Source organism: Sceloporus occidentalis, unplaced genomic scaffold (genome assembly GCF_023333645.1).
Source record: "Sceloporus occidentalis isolate IW3139 unplaced genomic scaffold, rSceOcc1.0.p SCAF_3, whole genome shotgun sequence".
In the NCBI taxonomy this organism is placed as follows: domain Eukaryota; kingdom Metazoa; phylum Chordata; class Lepidosauria; order Squamata; family Phrynosomatidae; genus Sceloporus; species Sceloporus occidentalis.
Window position 1 is genome coordinate 119,614,891 of NW_028316983.1, and position 17,400 is coordinate 119,632,290.

A 17,400-nucleotide genomic window follows, 5' to 3' on the forward strand; every position below is an offset into this window, starting at 1 on the left:
AAAAATATGTGTGACTTCAAACTATCTGAATTGATGATCATTGTACGTTCAGTGTAAAGAAGTACTGTATCTTTTCCTTTCCTCCTGGTCTGTGCCTTTCTAAAAAGGGCAGGGTAATGGAATCCCCCCTTCCCCAGTGTGCAACTGTTTGGTCTTGTTAACTGTTCATATGCATAGCGTAAGGCTTGTTTTGTACATGATATTCTGATAACCTGCCTCTGAATGAAGTTAATATACAGTAAAATATTGCAGAAAATCTTCAGAGACCTTGATGAACAGCATAAATTACCTTTCCCATGCTAGTACTGCAGATTCAAATGTTTGTCTTTGTATTTAATTGAAGTTTAAACTGAGTAATAGGAAACCACTGGTCATGGGAACAGAACTGGGAAGTTATGTTTTGCAATATTCACCTTTTGGTGATGCTCTTAAAAATGCTCATTTCCCCACTATCTGATTTAGATGACAGCAGAACCTCAAGCCAGCTGGATGAATTTCAGGAGTGCCTTTCCAAATTCACTCGTTATAATTCTGTCCGACCCCTGGCAACGCTGTCTTATGCTAGTGACCTCTACAATGGATCCAGTATAGTGTCCAGGTAATAAAAAGTGATCATTGAAGAAGTACTAAATATTTTGAGAAAGTTTGGAGGGCTAGGTACATGCAAAGTTCTTCTTTTACTTGTGATGCCCATTTGGTTTCAGAATTTTGCCTAGATGAATATTACACACAACAATATAATCTTGGTTGGTTTCTAAAGTTTAATTACTTTGCTGTCACTGTGTATTACAGTGTTCTACTTTTAGCTTATGATTTCTCTGAACTATCCAGATCTAAATTCTGAAATGTTCAGTTAAGGACTTAGTTCATCAGTTTGAATCAGTTTCTATGCTGCTTATGTTATCAAACCCGACTGTCATTATTAGCAAACTTTTACTCAAGAGAAATGCAGCTAAACTTGGTTACTGGTAAATTTTAGTGATACTTGGAAAAAGCAATTGAATAACTAAAAATTATGAGCCTTTACACACCGGCCTGAAAGGCTAGCAGGGGGGCGGAGTTGGGACCTAGTGTCTCCACGACACATGCCTTGACTTTGCCCCAGTGCACCATGATGCCGTGCACCACTTGGCACGTGGTGTCACGGCGCTCCTCTGAAGCTGCCTCCACATGACACAGCGCCAAAGGAGTGCCGTATAGCTGGGGCTATCTCACCCTTTCCAGGGCATAAAAAGTAGCCGCTTTTTGCGGCTCCTTTTTGTGTCCTGGAAAGGCCATATCAGAGCCGTGGTGTGCAGTTGCTGCAGCCCTGATCACACCCCCTAAGTTGCTTAAAGCTAGGCATTGGCACTGCAACTAGAACTTGATGTGACTAAACCAGAGTTAGAAATATATGTTAGAAGGCTATCGTGTCTAGATGATTAGCCACTCTAGTTGGAATTAACAGTTGGATCTAAAAATTTCCAAATTCCAACAAACTACAAATCCCAGAATTCTATAGGATGGAGCCATGACAGTTAAAGCAGTGTCAAGCTGCACAATTTCTGCAGTGCAAAGTCAACCTTAGAAAAATATCCTTAATAACTTAGTATATTTTTGTAGGTTTAAAATATTGGAAGCGAACATATTGAAGCTATTAGCTAAGTTGATTTGTTACCTAAATTCACAATGAAACCAGACTTGTCATGTAAGGATCTTCATTATTGATCTGAGAAAGATGAAGCTGTATCAGCCTCAGGCAACCTGAATGATAAATTATAAATGATAACAAGCAAAAAAAATTTCTTAGTGTCGAGAAAAACCATAATGTGAAAGGAGTTGTAGAACTAATTCATGTGAAGTTTTAACCATATAAACTAACTATTTGTGAAGATGTAGCCATTAATGAAAATAAATATTCATCTCTTGAAAGAATGTAATAATATCACTGGTAAGATCACATAGACCAACATCATATAGATCAAAAACTTAAATGAAGTTTATTTTTTTTTCTGTTACTGGGTACAGTGATTGAACAGAATGTTAGAGATAGAATACTCTATCATTTACATAAAGACAAGAATGACTTTTTGTGGACCTTTGGGAGGATGTTTAAAAGTGCTTGTGTGCAGTAGATGTGTGTCTGAAAGAGTCTGTATATCTATTATAAATATTGAAAAGTATATTTGAAAATATTAAGTGACCATAATAGAGTTTTAAAAACTAGTTTAGATGCAGTATTTATTTTGAGTGTATATAAATTGTCCAAAGGTGGCACTGATGACAATTGGGTATTGACAAAGGCTAACTGCCCAGACCATACATTGTCTCCATTATTTGTGATACCTTTGGAACCATTGGAAATGTTAGAATGTGTGCTAGTACTAAGGGGATTTACTCAGGAGTAAATGAACAGTTACTCTGTTGTTTAAAAATCTTCACACTATGAAGTGATAGAACATGAGCAATTATATATAAAACTAATAAGATATAACTCAAAAGATTAGATACAGAAATATACTGATTATATTTTAGAAGATAAGCCATTAAGATAAGCTAGTCTTTTGGAAGATAAGTCAGTCTTGCTCATATTTATTAAGGAGTAAATGGAAATTGCTCCTCTAAATGTTCATTGGATAGTCTATACCTATATAATCTGTATAAAAATGGCATTTGAACTATTGCTTTAAAATGGTTTAACAAAATGAGAGCAAAATAATAAATCAGACTTCTCTCTTTGAAAGAATTAGAACTGTGAGTGTGGTATGGAAGCCCAAATGCAACTCTTTAATGTTTGGAAATTATTCTAAATGATTCAGTTCAGAAAATAGTTAAGACTATTATGGAAATCATATCTTAGAATTATTAATGTTGGAGTAGAAAACCTTGTTTTTTCCTCAAGATTTATGATACACTATCATTCTAATTGTTCACACTGGATAATGGGACAGGAATATTCTGTATGTTTAATTGAACAAGAGATGAGAGCTCATTCTCGTAAACGTTCTGTCCAAACCCATCTAAGGACTTGGAGAAGATCTGGCACATACTCAATGTCAGAAGGGAACTCAGAATTTACATAAGCCTCAGCAAGTGAATCAGAGTTTTGGATCAGCTGTTCATTTCATTCCAGCTATCATCAATGGGAAGGAAAGTATCCAATTCCACAGTGTCAAGCTGGATTAGAACTTGCATCACCCTTTGCCATTCTCAGCCATTCGTGGGATTGGTGATAGCTAGCTCACTCTTCTCATAGTGCCGCTACCTCTGCTGCCCTGGCCACAAACTCATCTATCATAGATATCTGTAGGGCAGCAACATGTGTGAATCCATCAGCATTTGTGCATCACTATCATTTGAAAGCACTTGAGTCTGCGGAGGCATCCTTTGGCAGGTGGGTGCTACAGGCAGTACTCCCACAATAAACTCAATTGTCGCCTCAGTTCTCCCACTTGCAGGGGTCAAGCAGTGGTATGTCCCACTTTAAGATGTCTCCACCCCTATGGATTGTCTAGATCCATTTCAATGTGATTTCAGGCCTGGTATGGGACAGAGACGGTTTTGGTCATCTTAGTGGGGAACTGGACGGGGGACTGTGTCCCTCTTGGTTCTGCTGGACCTCTCCACATCTTTCTGTACTGTGGACATGGTATGCTTCTGGGCTGCCTTGCTAGATAGTGGACAGGACTTGAAGGTGCTGTTTTATAGTGGCTCTATTCCTTCCTGGAGAGTTGAACCTAGAAGGTGGTGCTGGTGGACTCTTGTTCGATCTACTGGTTGTTGACCTGTGGGGTTCCCCAGGGTTCTGTTTTTGACCTCTTCCTTATTAGGCACATACATGAAACTGCAGAGAGATGTTGTCAACAATTTTGGGTTGCGGTACCATCAATATGCCGATGACACCCGACTCTGTTCTGCTACACCTTTCCATTCTAATCCAAGGAGGGTGTTCTGGTCCTAAACCAGTGTCTGTTATCAGTAATAGACTGAAGGCGAGCAAACAAATTAAAACTTAATTCAGACAAGGCTGAGGTGCTCCTGTCAGTCAGATGGCAGATCAGGAAATAAGGATTCAGCCTTTGTTAAGTAGGATTACACTCTTCTTGAAGACACAGTTTGGAAGTACTCCTGGACTCAGCTTTGAACCTGAAGGTACTGATTTCTGCAACAGCCAGGCATTGTTTTTTGTGGGGGTTTTGGGCTATGTGGCCATGTTCTAGAAAAGTTTCTTTCTGACGTTTCGCCAGCATCTGTGGCAGGCATTCTTTTGCTCATTTGAAGTTTGTACACCAACTATGCTGATTCCTTTAGATGCCAGATCTGGCTATGGTGGTACATGCCTTGATCATACCCCATTTGTACTACTTTAACATGCTGTACTTGGGGCTGCCTTTGAAGAGTGTTCAGAAACTTCAGCTGGTCCAAAGATCTGCAGCCAGACTGTTAACTGGAGCAGATTACAACTTTGAAAAAGTTCCATTGGCTGCCAGTTAGTTTTGGGGGCACAATTATGAGTGCTGGTTATGACTCATAAAGCCCTGTATTGCTCAGGTCCAGGCTCTTTGGCAGACTATATGTCCTCATCTGAGCTTGTCTAGGTTCTAAGATCCTCAGGAGAGGCTCTTCTCTCACTCCCACCACTATCACAAGTGTGGCTAGTGGGGACACAAAAGAGGGCCTTTTCAGTGGCTGTTCCTAGACTCTGGAACTCCCTTTCCAGGGAGAATGAACAGCCCCCTCTTTATTAGCCTTTCAAAGGCAGGCTAAATTCATTTTATTCAGACAGGCTTTTAAAACAGAGTTTTAAAAGAAAAGGCTAGGAGGATCTGTAATGTTTTAATAGCTGTTTTTAAGAACTTTTATTGGTTTTAATTGAATTTTATTATTTTATTGTGTGATTTGTTTTAATACTGTTTAATTCTACATTAATGCTCTCCTTTTGTATGTTTTTAATTGTATTGTTCTTTTAAATTGTGAACCACTTTGAGTCTCAGTTTTTGAGGAAAAACAGGAGGAGGAGGAGGAGGATAGAATTAATAGTAATTAATAACAGTAATCAAGGTACTGCAGCCCTGAATTTGCAGGATCTGAGCAGGTCTGTTAATGACAGGATGTCTTGAATGTTTGTCATTCATAAGGTTTCCATATGTGGAAATTGACTTAATGGCAGTTAACAATAGTGCATGGAAATTAACATATTGGTAAGAGATACATTTTTTAAAATCACTTATCATTTCAGTTATGTTTAAAATCTATTTTAAATGGTTTTAATCATATAATCTTTAAACAGAATTATGATTTAATTATTTTTAACTTTTGTAAAATAAGCTACTTTAAATGTTACAAGCAGTTTTAGATACCATGCTAAGAAAAAGGCAGAACAGAAATAAAATAATAATTGTACTCTTTATATGGTCACAGTTATTAGAGGTTCCAAGTGTTAAGAAAATCACTATTTAGTGTGTGTGTGTGTGTGGGGGGGGAATCAGTGGCATGGGCAGTATATTAAAGTATTGGCAGACAAGCCACTTACGGATTGGAGTTCTACAGATCACCCAGCCTTCCTTAGTCAGTGGTAGTACATGCACAGAGCAGCACTCATGCAGGCACATCGTGACCTATTGACTAATATGGATTTGAGCTTCTGTGGCTTTTCCCATCTGTGAGAGGTGTGTCAGTGGGTGGAACAGAATCCCTGTGGATGAGAAGGGTGCACTCTGTCTGAATAAAAGACAATAAATTCTGAAGAAGTACATGGTTTGGTGAGGTTTTGCAAGGCTTCATCTCCCCCTTTCCCAGGCAAATATGAAGCCACTGGGTGAAGTCATTGGGATTTGGAGTAAAATGCCTTCGGTATGCTGATGAAGATGTGCTTTATCTCTGTTATTTGATGCAGGTGAAACTGCAAAGGCTGGAAAAGTGTCTGGAGATAGTAATAGGCTGGATGATGGGCCAATAAACTTAAGGTGAATCCTGACAAGATGTAGGCATGGTGGTTCTCATGTTCAAGAAGTAGGTGTTTGTTCTGTTCTAAAGGCGGCTGTACTCTTTCTGAAAGAAAAGGAGCACCTTGGAGTACTGTCTCTGTCATTTGATGCTCAAATGACTTCAAAATGTCCTTAATCTGCTTCTGCTGGTTTTTCCTATAAAATCCACCCTGGATGGTGTCCCATGCTCTCATAACGTTCTGATTCGTATGTTGTATGTAGGGTTTCTATTGAAGATGGAAACTTCAAATAATGTAGACAGAGCTGCCAGAACTTTAACCTTTTCTTCAGCTAGGTGGACCCATGTTAAGCCCTTCCTGAACGAGCTACATTGGCAGTGCATTTATTACCAGGCATTGCTAAGTTTTGCTATTTACACTTCAAAGTCTTAAACAACTTCAATCCAAAGATCTGAAGGATCACCTCTCCTTGTCCTACCTGTCTGTGTCTTAAGGTCTTCAGTTGTGCTTGGTCTTGGTTCCTTTGCCAGGGGAACTTGCTTTCTTAAAACTAGGGAGAAGGCCTTCTTGCATTGAAGCTCAATTGATACTGAGACTGCTTTATGTTTGGTGCTACGTTAAAACCTCTGTGACTTATGGTTTATGGTTTATGTTTTTATGCATTTCACGATTTTTTTTTCTGTTTTTTGCTTCTGGTTTCTTTTTATTTGCATGTTTAGGGATTTGTGTTTTTATTTGTTTATTTAATATTGTGGTTTAATTTGCATTGCTTTCCTGATATCCCAAGATGATTGATGGATTAAAATAGTTACTTCATTCTTTACTGTTGTCATAATTTCCTTTGCAATAGTCTCGACCTGTTCCATATTCCTAAGTGGGAATGTTGTCATTTCTAGGAGCCATGTCATTTTTGAGATAGAAAATATGATCAATTATGTTTTTGATGGTCACTGGTTCCCAAGGTGGAGCCCTTTTTTCTGAAACTCAATGGATCTATCACGAGTGCTACATTTCCCATACCTCAGAAGGGATGTCACAACTGGGGGCATGAGCTCGGGAACACAAGGAGCCAGATACCAACTCCCAGAATAATATGGTGCTTATTATTAAAAGATGCATTTAGCAACATAGACTAGGAGTTGAAGTTTTGTTGTCTTTCTGTGTCTGTTATGAGGAACTTGTACTCTTTTTTTAATGATGTAAGTACCATATATACTTGACTATAAGTCAAGAAATGTGTGCCCCAAAATTGATCCTAAAATCCTGGGTCTACATATATGGGTCAGTACACTAAAACTGGTTAGAAAGGTCCTGAAACTAGCACCTCTGTGATGCCCCGCTCTTCCCTACTCTTCGTGCCTCAAGGCAGGAGTATGTGTGTGAAAGAGTTTCCCAATCTTTTAGCTTTTAGCTCCACTTCCTTTCCCTTCCTAGTCTAATTTGAAAGCCTTCACTTCCCACCAAAGAAACTTCCCATTTAACTCCATTTCCTTCCTTTGTCAGTCCAATGTTAAAACTTCTCCTCTAGCACCAGGAATTTACCCCCGACTTATCCACGGGTCATACCAAAATCCATGATTTTGATCCTGAAACTTTCCCTCAACTATACATGAGGTTGACTTGTACATGAGTATATACAGTATGCCAACAAGGCTTTGCTTGCATTTGTCTCTCTGTACTTAAGAAGGGATAATCTGAGAAGTTTTTCCTTATACCCATACTCTTTGTCAAACCAGGATTTTGACAAAGTAGCAAAAACAGCTAGGGTTTTTGTAAGCTGAAGCCATCCATATATCCACAGCTCCAAAGTATGCATTCAAATTAACAGAAACAGCTTGAAATTCGTGTGCAATTTGTACAGCCGCCTTACACCATTTTTTGTATGGTCTTCATGTGGTGAACAGAAGTTACATTGTGGATTTCATGGGGATTACTCATAGTTGTTCCGTGATTAATTAGAAAATAGCTCTATTATGTATGCTTGAGAGAGTTTTAATTTTTAGGGATCACATTTGCATACTTTGATTTTAGGAAGTTAATAAATGAAAGTTATTGAGCTATCAGTGGGACCTCTTTTATTTAGCTGATGATTTTTAGCTCCTGATATTTTGGAGATGGCATCTCCTATTAAAGTACTTAATGCTTCAAAGGAGTCTCCAGTTGCAAATAATTAGATGACTATTTTAATTTAAACTTAATTTGTAGCCTCTTTAAAAACATATATCAAGATACTTCAGAAGTTGATTAAAATTTTGTGGAGGTCATCTTTTTCATCCTGAAGAAATAAACTTCTGCTAATATTTTGTGTGAACTATGGTTTCCTTATTTGCACACACACATACCATCTACTGAAGTCTCAGTGCTTTGTATGCTGTATGCTGAAGAGAGTGTTTTTAAGGTACAGATTTTGTACAGGAAGAGTTAAATTCTGTACCCAGCACAATTTCTGCAAATTTAGGAAAACATGCATGATTTCTCTTATTTTGTATAGCACTGAGCAGCCTGTCTTCATTTTCCGTAATTTATTGTGGTTTTGTTAATCTCAAAAGAACCAAAATCCCAAAGGAGCAAAAGTGTCACATTTAACAAATATAAGAGGTGAAACTGACAGTCAGAATAAGCAGGTTTCAGGCTGGCTTTGAGGCGGGGCATTTAGATGATGCATGCTTTGAAGCTGGGAAGAAACTACTCCCAAGCCATACTATGGGGAGAAAAGCTGGTTTAACAAAAGAGCTGGATTTTTCCGCTTCTTCCTAGAAAGTGTGCACCTTCACTTGTATCTCTGTATGCTGCTCTAAAAGGGTGCTCTATCTAAAGCCTAACTCTATGCATATAAACGCTCTGTTGCAGGAGTGCATTTAGAAGGGACGGAGCTGCTGTACCCCAGCGGTGGGGGTGGCAATGCCCAAAAGAGTAATCGTGACATTTCCCATGGAGATAAGTAAAACATAGACAAAACAGACAACCAAAGAGGGGGCATGGGATGAGGCGGGGGGGGGGGGGGCTGATTGTACCTTGCCGGCATCTGCATGGGCACGCCTCTGCACTGATGCCTTGTCCCAGTGGAGCGCTTCACATGTGACTGTGTGCAGGTTTGCAGGAATGGCCATCGAATGGGATGGCAGTTGACAGTGGTCTGTTCCTGCAACAGTGTGTAGGAATGATGGGGGAAACAGTAAAAAAAGAAGTAACCACCAGCACAGCTTGAAGCCGTGCAATGCGGTCATCACACGCGTACTCCAGCCACCTTGGAAGCCAGCGGTGTGGTTGGTGGGGACTTGGATCACTCTTGGAAAAGAAAGTTTTGCTCCTAACTCTCCTTTTTTGCCATATCTATCTTGTTTCATTTGATAAACTCATTCAAATGAGTTACTTTTTTGTGATACAGAATGTGACATTAGTCAGCAAAGGGTCATTCACTGATTTTTTTCGGCTCAGCTATTGTCCTCTCTTTCCATTCTATCTCATGGCTTGGATAAATTGAATTAGGATACACTAGGTTACTGTTGATACCATTGATGGCTAAAAAGACAAATAAATGGATTCTTAACCTAATTGAGCCTGACCTCTCTCTAGAAGCCAAGATAACTAAGCTGATACTGTGGTGCTTTTGGCCACATCATGAGAAGACATGACTCACTAGAGAAGACAGTAATGCTTGGTAAGGTAGATGTTCTTTTGTTGCCTGTTTTATCGAACCATTTCCTGTATTGCAATGTATTTTATATGTATTATCCTATTATTTCTTAGATTGTACGCCATAGGCAGGTTATTGTTTTTATGTACACCGCTGTGCAAATCTACAGCGCTATATAAATAATAATAATAATAGAATGCAGCAGGAAATGAGGAAGATAGATAAATCAAGGTGGCCATGGCCCTGAATCTGCAAGACCTGGGCAGGGCTATTGATGATAGGATGACTTAGAGGTCTTTCATTCTTAGGATTGCTACAAATTGAAGTTGTCGTGATGGCAGTTAACACTAACAAGATTACTGTGATGAAAGAAATAGGTCTTGTATTTCTCAGGTAATGGATACCTGCTACCGTCAAAAAAGACAATACTGTTTTTTGCATATTATTAAGCCCATGCTTCTTCTTGAAAGGTTCCTTTGGGTATGGAACTCCCTTGCTGTTTTCAGACCCTTTGCCGTTATATGTGTGTGTGTGTATATATGAAACCTTTTTTTACTCAATCCAGTCCAATCCAGTGTAGAATATTCATTGCTATTAGGCATAGGTCATTACAAATAAAAAGTAAACAATACAGTGAAAGTCCACTGATGTAGACACAGATATAGAAGGTGTAAAAATGATAAACCATTTAAGAACTATTTGAAAATACATAATTTAACATTGTACCTTAACACTTCATATTTTACCCTTTTATCTAATAAATAAACATCAATAAGATTATTACTTCATTGGTTTTCCTTCTATGTTGTTGATCTTCTGACCTGCAGTTAAAAATGACATTGATTAGTGTTTATTATGTTTCTAAAATAATTTATAACAGTCCATTAGCTTTTTATTGCACATCTTTTAAATGCTGATTTAGTGTTGGCAAATTAACTTCTTATTAGGAAGGATGAGAGTAACTGCTTAAACCTTGTGTGTCTAATAGTAACAATTTCTCAGGTAAGAAAAATGCTTTTTATTTCTCATAATGTGGAATTTTACCAAAGAAAAAATTCTCTTTTAGCAACAGAAGACAGATGGTATAAACTGAATTTCAGACGATGAATAGCTGACATGATTTTAGTCATGGCATAACATAATCCACAGGGTAACAAAACAGTAGCTGACACAGCAATTCAGTTAACATTGTGGTACAAATCCACTGTGGTGGAATAGATTCCTGGTTGAAAAACTCTTTTTTGAGGCCAGATGAGTTGACAGGAACATGTACAAAGTAACTGAGTGAACCACAAACTGCAGTTCCACTGGGAACCTTCTACAGATTAATCCTGAATCATACTTTTAATGTAATTTTTCCATGAAATGGCACTGAACCATAATAATAATTATTTCTATGAGACATTAAGCTATACTTCAGAAATGATATTATTCATCTTCTAGATCAGCGGTCCCCAAACTGTGCACTTTGAGGGATTTTGGACTTCAGCTCCCAGAATCCCAGACTATTGGCCAACATGACTGAAGTTTCTGGGAACTGAAGTCCAAATTCTCTTAAAGGGCACAGTTTAGGGACCACTGTTCTAAATCATGGCCCAGAGATCAAGTATTTCAACAGATTAACATCTCCAAAGTTGTGAGCATGTAGGCTGTATGGGCACTTGATATTTCTTTTCAAAGCCATGATAAAACAGTTTGATTCAGCCATAGGATGATTTTCTATTTCTCCTGAGCTATATGATGGATAGTGATGTAGTGTAGCATTTGCCAGAATGATGTTCTCCAAAATTTTTAGATTTAGATCCTTTGTCATCTCATAACCAAGCCTGGAGATGTTGTATTCATGCTAGCCACCCCCCAGAGTGAGTGCAGAGATGGGATTGGAAGACAAGATGTGCCATAGGTATTCAGTAGTGGTATTTATACCATTTCATAGAATCATAGAATCGTAGAGTTGGAAGAGACCACTAGGGCCATCCAGTCCAACCCCCTGCCATGCAGGAAATCCAAATCAAAGCATCCCTGACAAATGGCCATCCAGCCTCTGTTTAAAGACCTCCAAGGAAGGAGACTCTATCACCTTCCGAGGAAGTGCATTCCACTGTCGAACAGCCCTTACTGTCAGGAAGTTCCTCCTAATGTTCAGGTGGAATCTCTTTTCCTGTAGCTTGCACCCATTGTTCCGGGTTCTGTTCTCTGGAGCAGCAGAAAACAAGCTTGCTCCCTCCTCAATATGACATCCTTTCAAATATTTAAACAGGGCTATCATATCACCTCTTAATCTTCTTTTCTCCAGGCTAAACATCCCCAGCTCCCTAAGTCGTTCCTCATAGGGCATGGTTTCTAGACCCTTCACCATTTTTGTCGCCCTCCTTTGGACGCGCTCCAGTTTCTCAATGTCCTTTCTGAATTGTGGCGCCCAGAACTGGACACAATATTCTAGGTGGGGCCTGACCAAAGCAGAATACAGTGGCACTATTACTTCTCTTGATCTAGACACTATACTTCTATTGATGCAGCCTAAAATAGCATTGGCCTTTTTAGCTGCCGCATCACACTGTTCACTCATGTTCAACTTGTGGTCTACTTGGACTCCTAGATCCCTTTCACACGTAGTTTCATTCAGCCTGGTGTGGCTCAATAACTGCATAAGAGATTAGTCATTGCAGCATTTTACATCCTGGATTAATAATAGCAGTAGTGGAATTAGGATCGTAGGATTCACAGAGCTTTCAAAAGCTTGTCTTCTGACTTTGCCAGCTCTAGCTTTAGTCCTAAGAAACATTTGTCCTTTGCTTAGTCCAAAGATTTTTCTGAAAGAGTTTCCAGTCAGCCTGTAAAATATTTATGAAAAATCTTGTAGACTTTAATGCCCCTTTACTTGCAAGACATAAATAGTTTACAAGCCTTTTAAGAGAAACAGGATACAGGGACATACAGGTGCCTGTTTCAGTAACATTTCACTCTTTAAGGACTCAATTCAGTCATTGTGAAGATTAGAGATGCTAAAGTCATGCCAAATCATACAGATTAAAGGATTTACTAAATCTACTTTGGGCAGAAGTGTAGGTTGGGGGCTAGATGAAACAGACAAGGCATGTTTAGTCTGGATTTCACATGGTTGTTTCAAAGTTTCCTCCTGCCTCTCCACTTGAGATTTGTTATTGATGATGTGTGCCTTTAAGTCATGTCTGATTAATGGTGACTCTAAGCAGAACCTATCACAATTTTTTTTCTGGAGAATTTTTTCAGAGGGGTTTTGCCATTGCCTTCCTCTGAGGCTGAAAGCGTGTAAATTGCCCAAGTGTGTTTCCATGGCTGAGAGGGGATTTGAACATTGGTCTCCCAGTATCCTAATCTAGCACTCAAACCACTACACCACACTGGTTCTCCCACTTAAGGTAGCAGAGCAAATGCACTAACAGACTAATGTCATGGAGGAAGTTTGGATGCTACTATCTATTTGCTTCTTTCTAATTAGATTTTATTGGGGGGGGGGGGGGTTAACTCCCTGAGACATGGCCTCAGCTCACGTGTAACCAATTGGGTGTTCTGTTGCAAAAAACCACAGCAGTTGTCGTTAAATGCTCCAAACTTTATTTTAACTCAAACTTTTACAACTTCTCCTCAAAGTCCGGCCTGGCACCCTGGTCTTCGGTTGCACCACCGAAGGCACTCATATAACACTTCCCGCCAGCTCATTTACTTCACTGCTCTTGAGGTTCTTTCTCTGTATGACTTCCCACCATACACTTTTCCAGTCACTCCACTTCAGCCTTTTCTTCCAATTCTGGCCCGAGCCACTGTTCCCACTGGTCACTTCAGGGTCCCACTCTCCCTCTAGAGTTTCCCTCGACTGTCTCCACCAATTCTCTTCCTCCGGATATCTGAAGTCTCCCTCTCTCCTAGGGTCCAGCAGGGTTACTTCTATGTGAGGCCCTACCCTCAACAGACTGTTTTCCTTGTAGGGTAACCGGACAAGCCTACCTATCCTGGGCTCTTGATGACTCGGCTTCTCTCTGCTGTGACCACCTCTGCGTGTCCCTGTCTTCCCCGTTCACTGCCCCTCCTTTTCGTCCACCTGTCTCTCGTCCTTTTTACCTTGCCCCAGGGGCAGAAACCCTCTTCCTCTGGACTCCTCTAGGTCTTCTCATCCCCCACTTCCCTGCTCTGCCCTACCAACCGTCACTTCCTCCTCCCCTGCCTGGCTACACATTATTAATGATGTGTTGTTCTGCTTTTGTACTCTGGGCAGTGAGCTCTCATGTTGCCTAACTTTAATTTAAAAGTACAAAATCCACTGTATTTTTGGGAGCTCTGTTAGGACTAATACAAATGTCATACCTTATTCCTGCTTAAATTTCTTGTGATTCTTAAGCAGAAATATGGAAGATGTGCTTAGTGGACTTTAGCTTGGTATGGAAAGCCGGGTGATCCCTTTCATTCCCATCCTAGTTATTTTGAACCTGTCCGTCTTAAGTTGCTATCCTATCCTACATAAATTTCTCTCCATATCAATGCTAAGAATGTTAACATACACATTAGTAAGATTTCCCTTTGTAATGTATTCAGAGAGTCTATTCATTAGCAATTTCTTCATTAAAAATCTTGTACAGATTCTTGTCACTGAGCATTTGAAACAGGAAAAATTGTCATCTCAGTGAAAAAGTTCTTCAGTGTCAGTAGAGTAATAGAATACCTTTATTTTGACACACAAGGGCTTTGCATTTCACTCAGCAGTTTTTACCAGATGTGGAAAAAAGAGGACTTTGAGGGAAATTAGATAAACATTGTTACATGCATGTTTTGCTAATTATATCTGACATCCTATTTAATATATCAATAATGCTTTGTGTTTATCTGCTGCACTTCATTGGCTATCAGTACCCTGGAAGATGGAGGGCAATATGGAATGTAATATTATAACATGAGGTACATTACATTACAACATAAGGTTGGAAGGTAGGTGCAGGATGAATTTTAATTGGCAGGAATTAATGCATTCACTATAATGCTATGTAGGAGACATGCTTAAGCATAGTTCTTCTGCTTCAAAGGATCTTGCAGGTTTCCATTTAATGTTTTTCAGTAGAGGTGAAATCTATAACAAAAGTTAAAGAGTAAAATCTACTAAAGTGTTTCATTCTTATTTTAAATTAAAATTAGCTCTCCCAGTTTAAAAGTGGCAGGGGATGAAGAGGTACTCTTGGGTCTTCATGGTAACTGAAATCAATTGACAATTGCTTTGTAGCATATTCATTCAAACATCACAGGTCAAATCCTCTCCTTTAATTTCACAGTGTGAGTTGTCAGATTTGACATTGTGCATTTAGTAATGTGGAAAGTGGAGAGGAATCAAAAATGCTTCAAAACAAAGCTGCCCAGCTTGTTGGAGAATATATGTGTGGAGCTTTGAATGGTTAGTGTCTTATAAAGCTCATTGGCTCAGTTAATATTATCAAGAAGTGAGCATGGAGTTGAAATAGTTTAACTTGCCCCACATTGGATACGAAATAGTCTTCAGGATTACTGTAGGCCTGCAGTGTCGTCATTTTAGAGTATGCTGAAAAGTTGAGTAAATCCTTGCATTGTGTATCTTGATTCAAGAATAATATTGTGTGAGAAAGCCAGTGTGGCATAGTGGTTTGAGCGTTACAACTCTGGAGACTAGGGTTTGAATCCCCACTTGGACATGAAAACCTACTGTGTGACCTTGGACAAGTCACACACGCTCAGCCTCAGAGAATGGCAAAGGCAAAGCCACTCTGAACAATTCTTACCAAGAAAAGCTTGTGATGGATTTTCCTTAAAGTTGCCATAAGTAGGAAAAGACTTGAAGACACAGAAGAGCAGACAGCATCTTTTGCTTTACTTATTGTCTCATTTTGTTTCTGCACTGGTTAAAATTCCTAAACTTATTTGAGGGCAGGGACTTCCTAAGAAGGGATATAAGTGAAAGGACTGTTTTGCAAAAACTGTTTTTTGAAGAATGGTATTCCCAAAGAATTTTGTTTTCTTGACAAAAAAATTGTGTGATCACAACAACAAAGCCAAGAACCTTCTCCCTTTATACATTTAATATCTTACATGTTTCTTTCTTCCTTCCTCTTTGTTTCTTAGTATTGAATTTGACCGGGATTGTGACTATTTTGCCATTGCTGGAGTGACAAAGAAGATTAAAGTCTATGAATATGGCACAGTGATTCAGGATGCAGTTGACATACATTATCCTGAGAATGAAATGACTTGTAATTCCAAAATCAGGTATGTGTTTCTTGTCTTTGATATAGAGATGTCGGTATTTGGATATGGCACTCCTGCCTCAATCTTGAAAGTCTCTTATTGGTCATCTCAGTTAATTTGCACAATTAAGGGACAGTTGAATTATTATTACAAATAAATCGGTGAACTCATGCCTCAGGTTCAGCACCAGTTCTTATATTACCAACAGTGGACACTCATTCATGTATTGATAACATTGCTATAGATTTCTTAAAAGCTACAAGAAAATCAGAAATGCTTTTCCAAAGTATTTTTTGCAGTTAATGTTATATTCATCCAAGAGAGGTTACCCACCTTGGTGTGAAACTTGCTTGTGCCTTAACTCTCACAAAAAACAAAAACAAAAAACTGAATTAATACCCCTGATTTGAGACCTGCAATGCAAAACACCTTGTTTGTTACTTCACGAGGAAAATGGGAGTATTATTTAATTATGTTTCTTTGGCGCTGTACTGACTGCCCAAATGCACTGTGCTCCCGGCAATACTAAGTTTAGGGAGCACGCACCAACTGCACGCTCCCTAACCCTAGTACATGTGGATGGCACCATCGTTACACTGTGCCGTCCACATGGGGCGCATAATGAAGATGTCACGCATGTGCCGCGTCCAAACAGAGCGGCACGTGCATGACTTTCCACCCTGCCCCAGGCTGCTTATGGCAGCCTGGCGGAGGTGCGGAAAGGAGCTCCAAAACAGAGCTCCTTTTGGCTCACACTTTGTTGGCGTGACAACCAAATGGCCGCACCAACGATGCTCTTTAGCGTGGGGCATGAAGCCCCAAGGACACCCCTTTTCCTTGGTGCTTTTCTTTGGCCTGGAAAAACGGTGCATTGGGGCCGCAGGGCTGCCGGTGGGGATGCCCTGGCCCCAATGCAGCGGAAAAAGGAGTGGCTACAGGCCGTTCCTTTGGGGCAGTCTGTACTGCGCCTAAGTTATCCTAATAATATGGTAGAAAGCAGTACCTGCCTCTGTATTTAGTATTAGAATGTTTGCTGCTGCTGCTGCTGCTGTTGTTGTTGGTAGTAGTTTTTTTGGTGTGGGTCTTCAAATTATTTCCGACTTATGGCGACTCTAAGGTGAACTTGTCATGGGATTTACTTGGCAAGATTTGTTCAGAGAAGGTTTGGCATTGTCTTCCCCTAAGGCTGCTGAGCTAGGAATTCAACTCTGTTCTCCAGAATCAGAGTCAAGATTCAAACCACTACACCATGCTGGCTCTCTATTAAAATGTTTACTGTAATGGAAATTTTCATGCCATTTGGGAAACTATTTTTATATATCTTACATGTGTTAATATCTCTTATATATTTAAATTTCCACAATCTACACTGAATTTTCATTTAAAAAAACCACAAATCTTAATTGAAATGGGTTCCTCAGAAAAATAAGTCTGTTAGAATATTTTTTCCACAGAATTTAGGCTGTATCTGCACTGCAGAAATAATCCAGATTGGCACTATTGTAATTGTTATGGTTCAGTGCTGTGGAATTCTGGGATTTGTAGTTTGCTGTGTCACCAGAGTTCTCTGACAGAGAAGCCTAAATATCTTACA

General features: G+C 39.4%; 1 protein-coding gene across 2 annotated transcripts in view; it reads left to right on the forward strand.

Annotated features, from left to right (window-relative positions):
- The window catches only part of COP1 (COP1 E3 ubiquitin ligase), a 144,458-nt gene that overhangs the window by 41,799 nt on the left and 85,259 nt on the right, over positions 1-17,400 (forward strand). For both annotated transcript variants that reach the window (XM_089515966.1, XM_089515967.1), the window contains exons 11-12: positions 463-598; positions 15,684-15,827. In XM_089515966.1, coding sequence (XP_089372092.1) covers positions 463-598; positions 15,684-15,827 — 280 coding nt within the window. The remainder of the gene's footprint in view (positions 1-462; positions 599-15,683; positions 15,828-17,400) is intronic.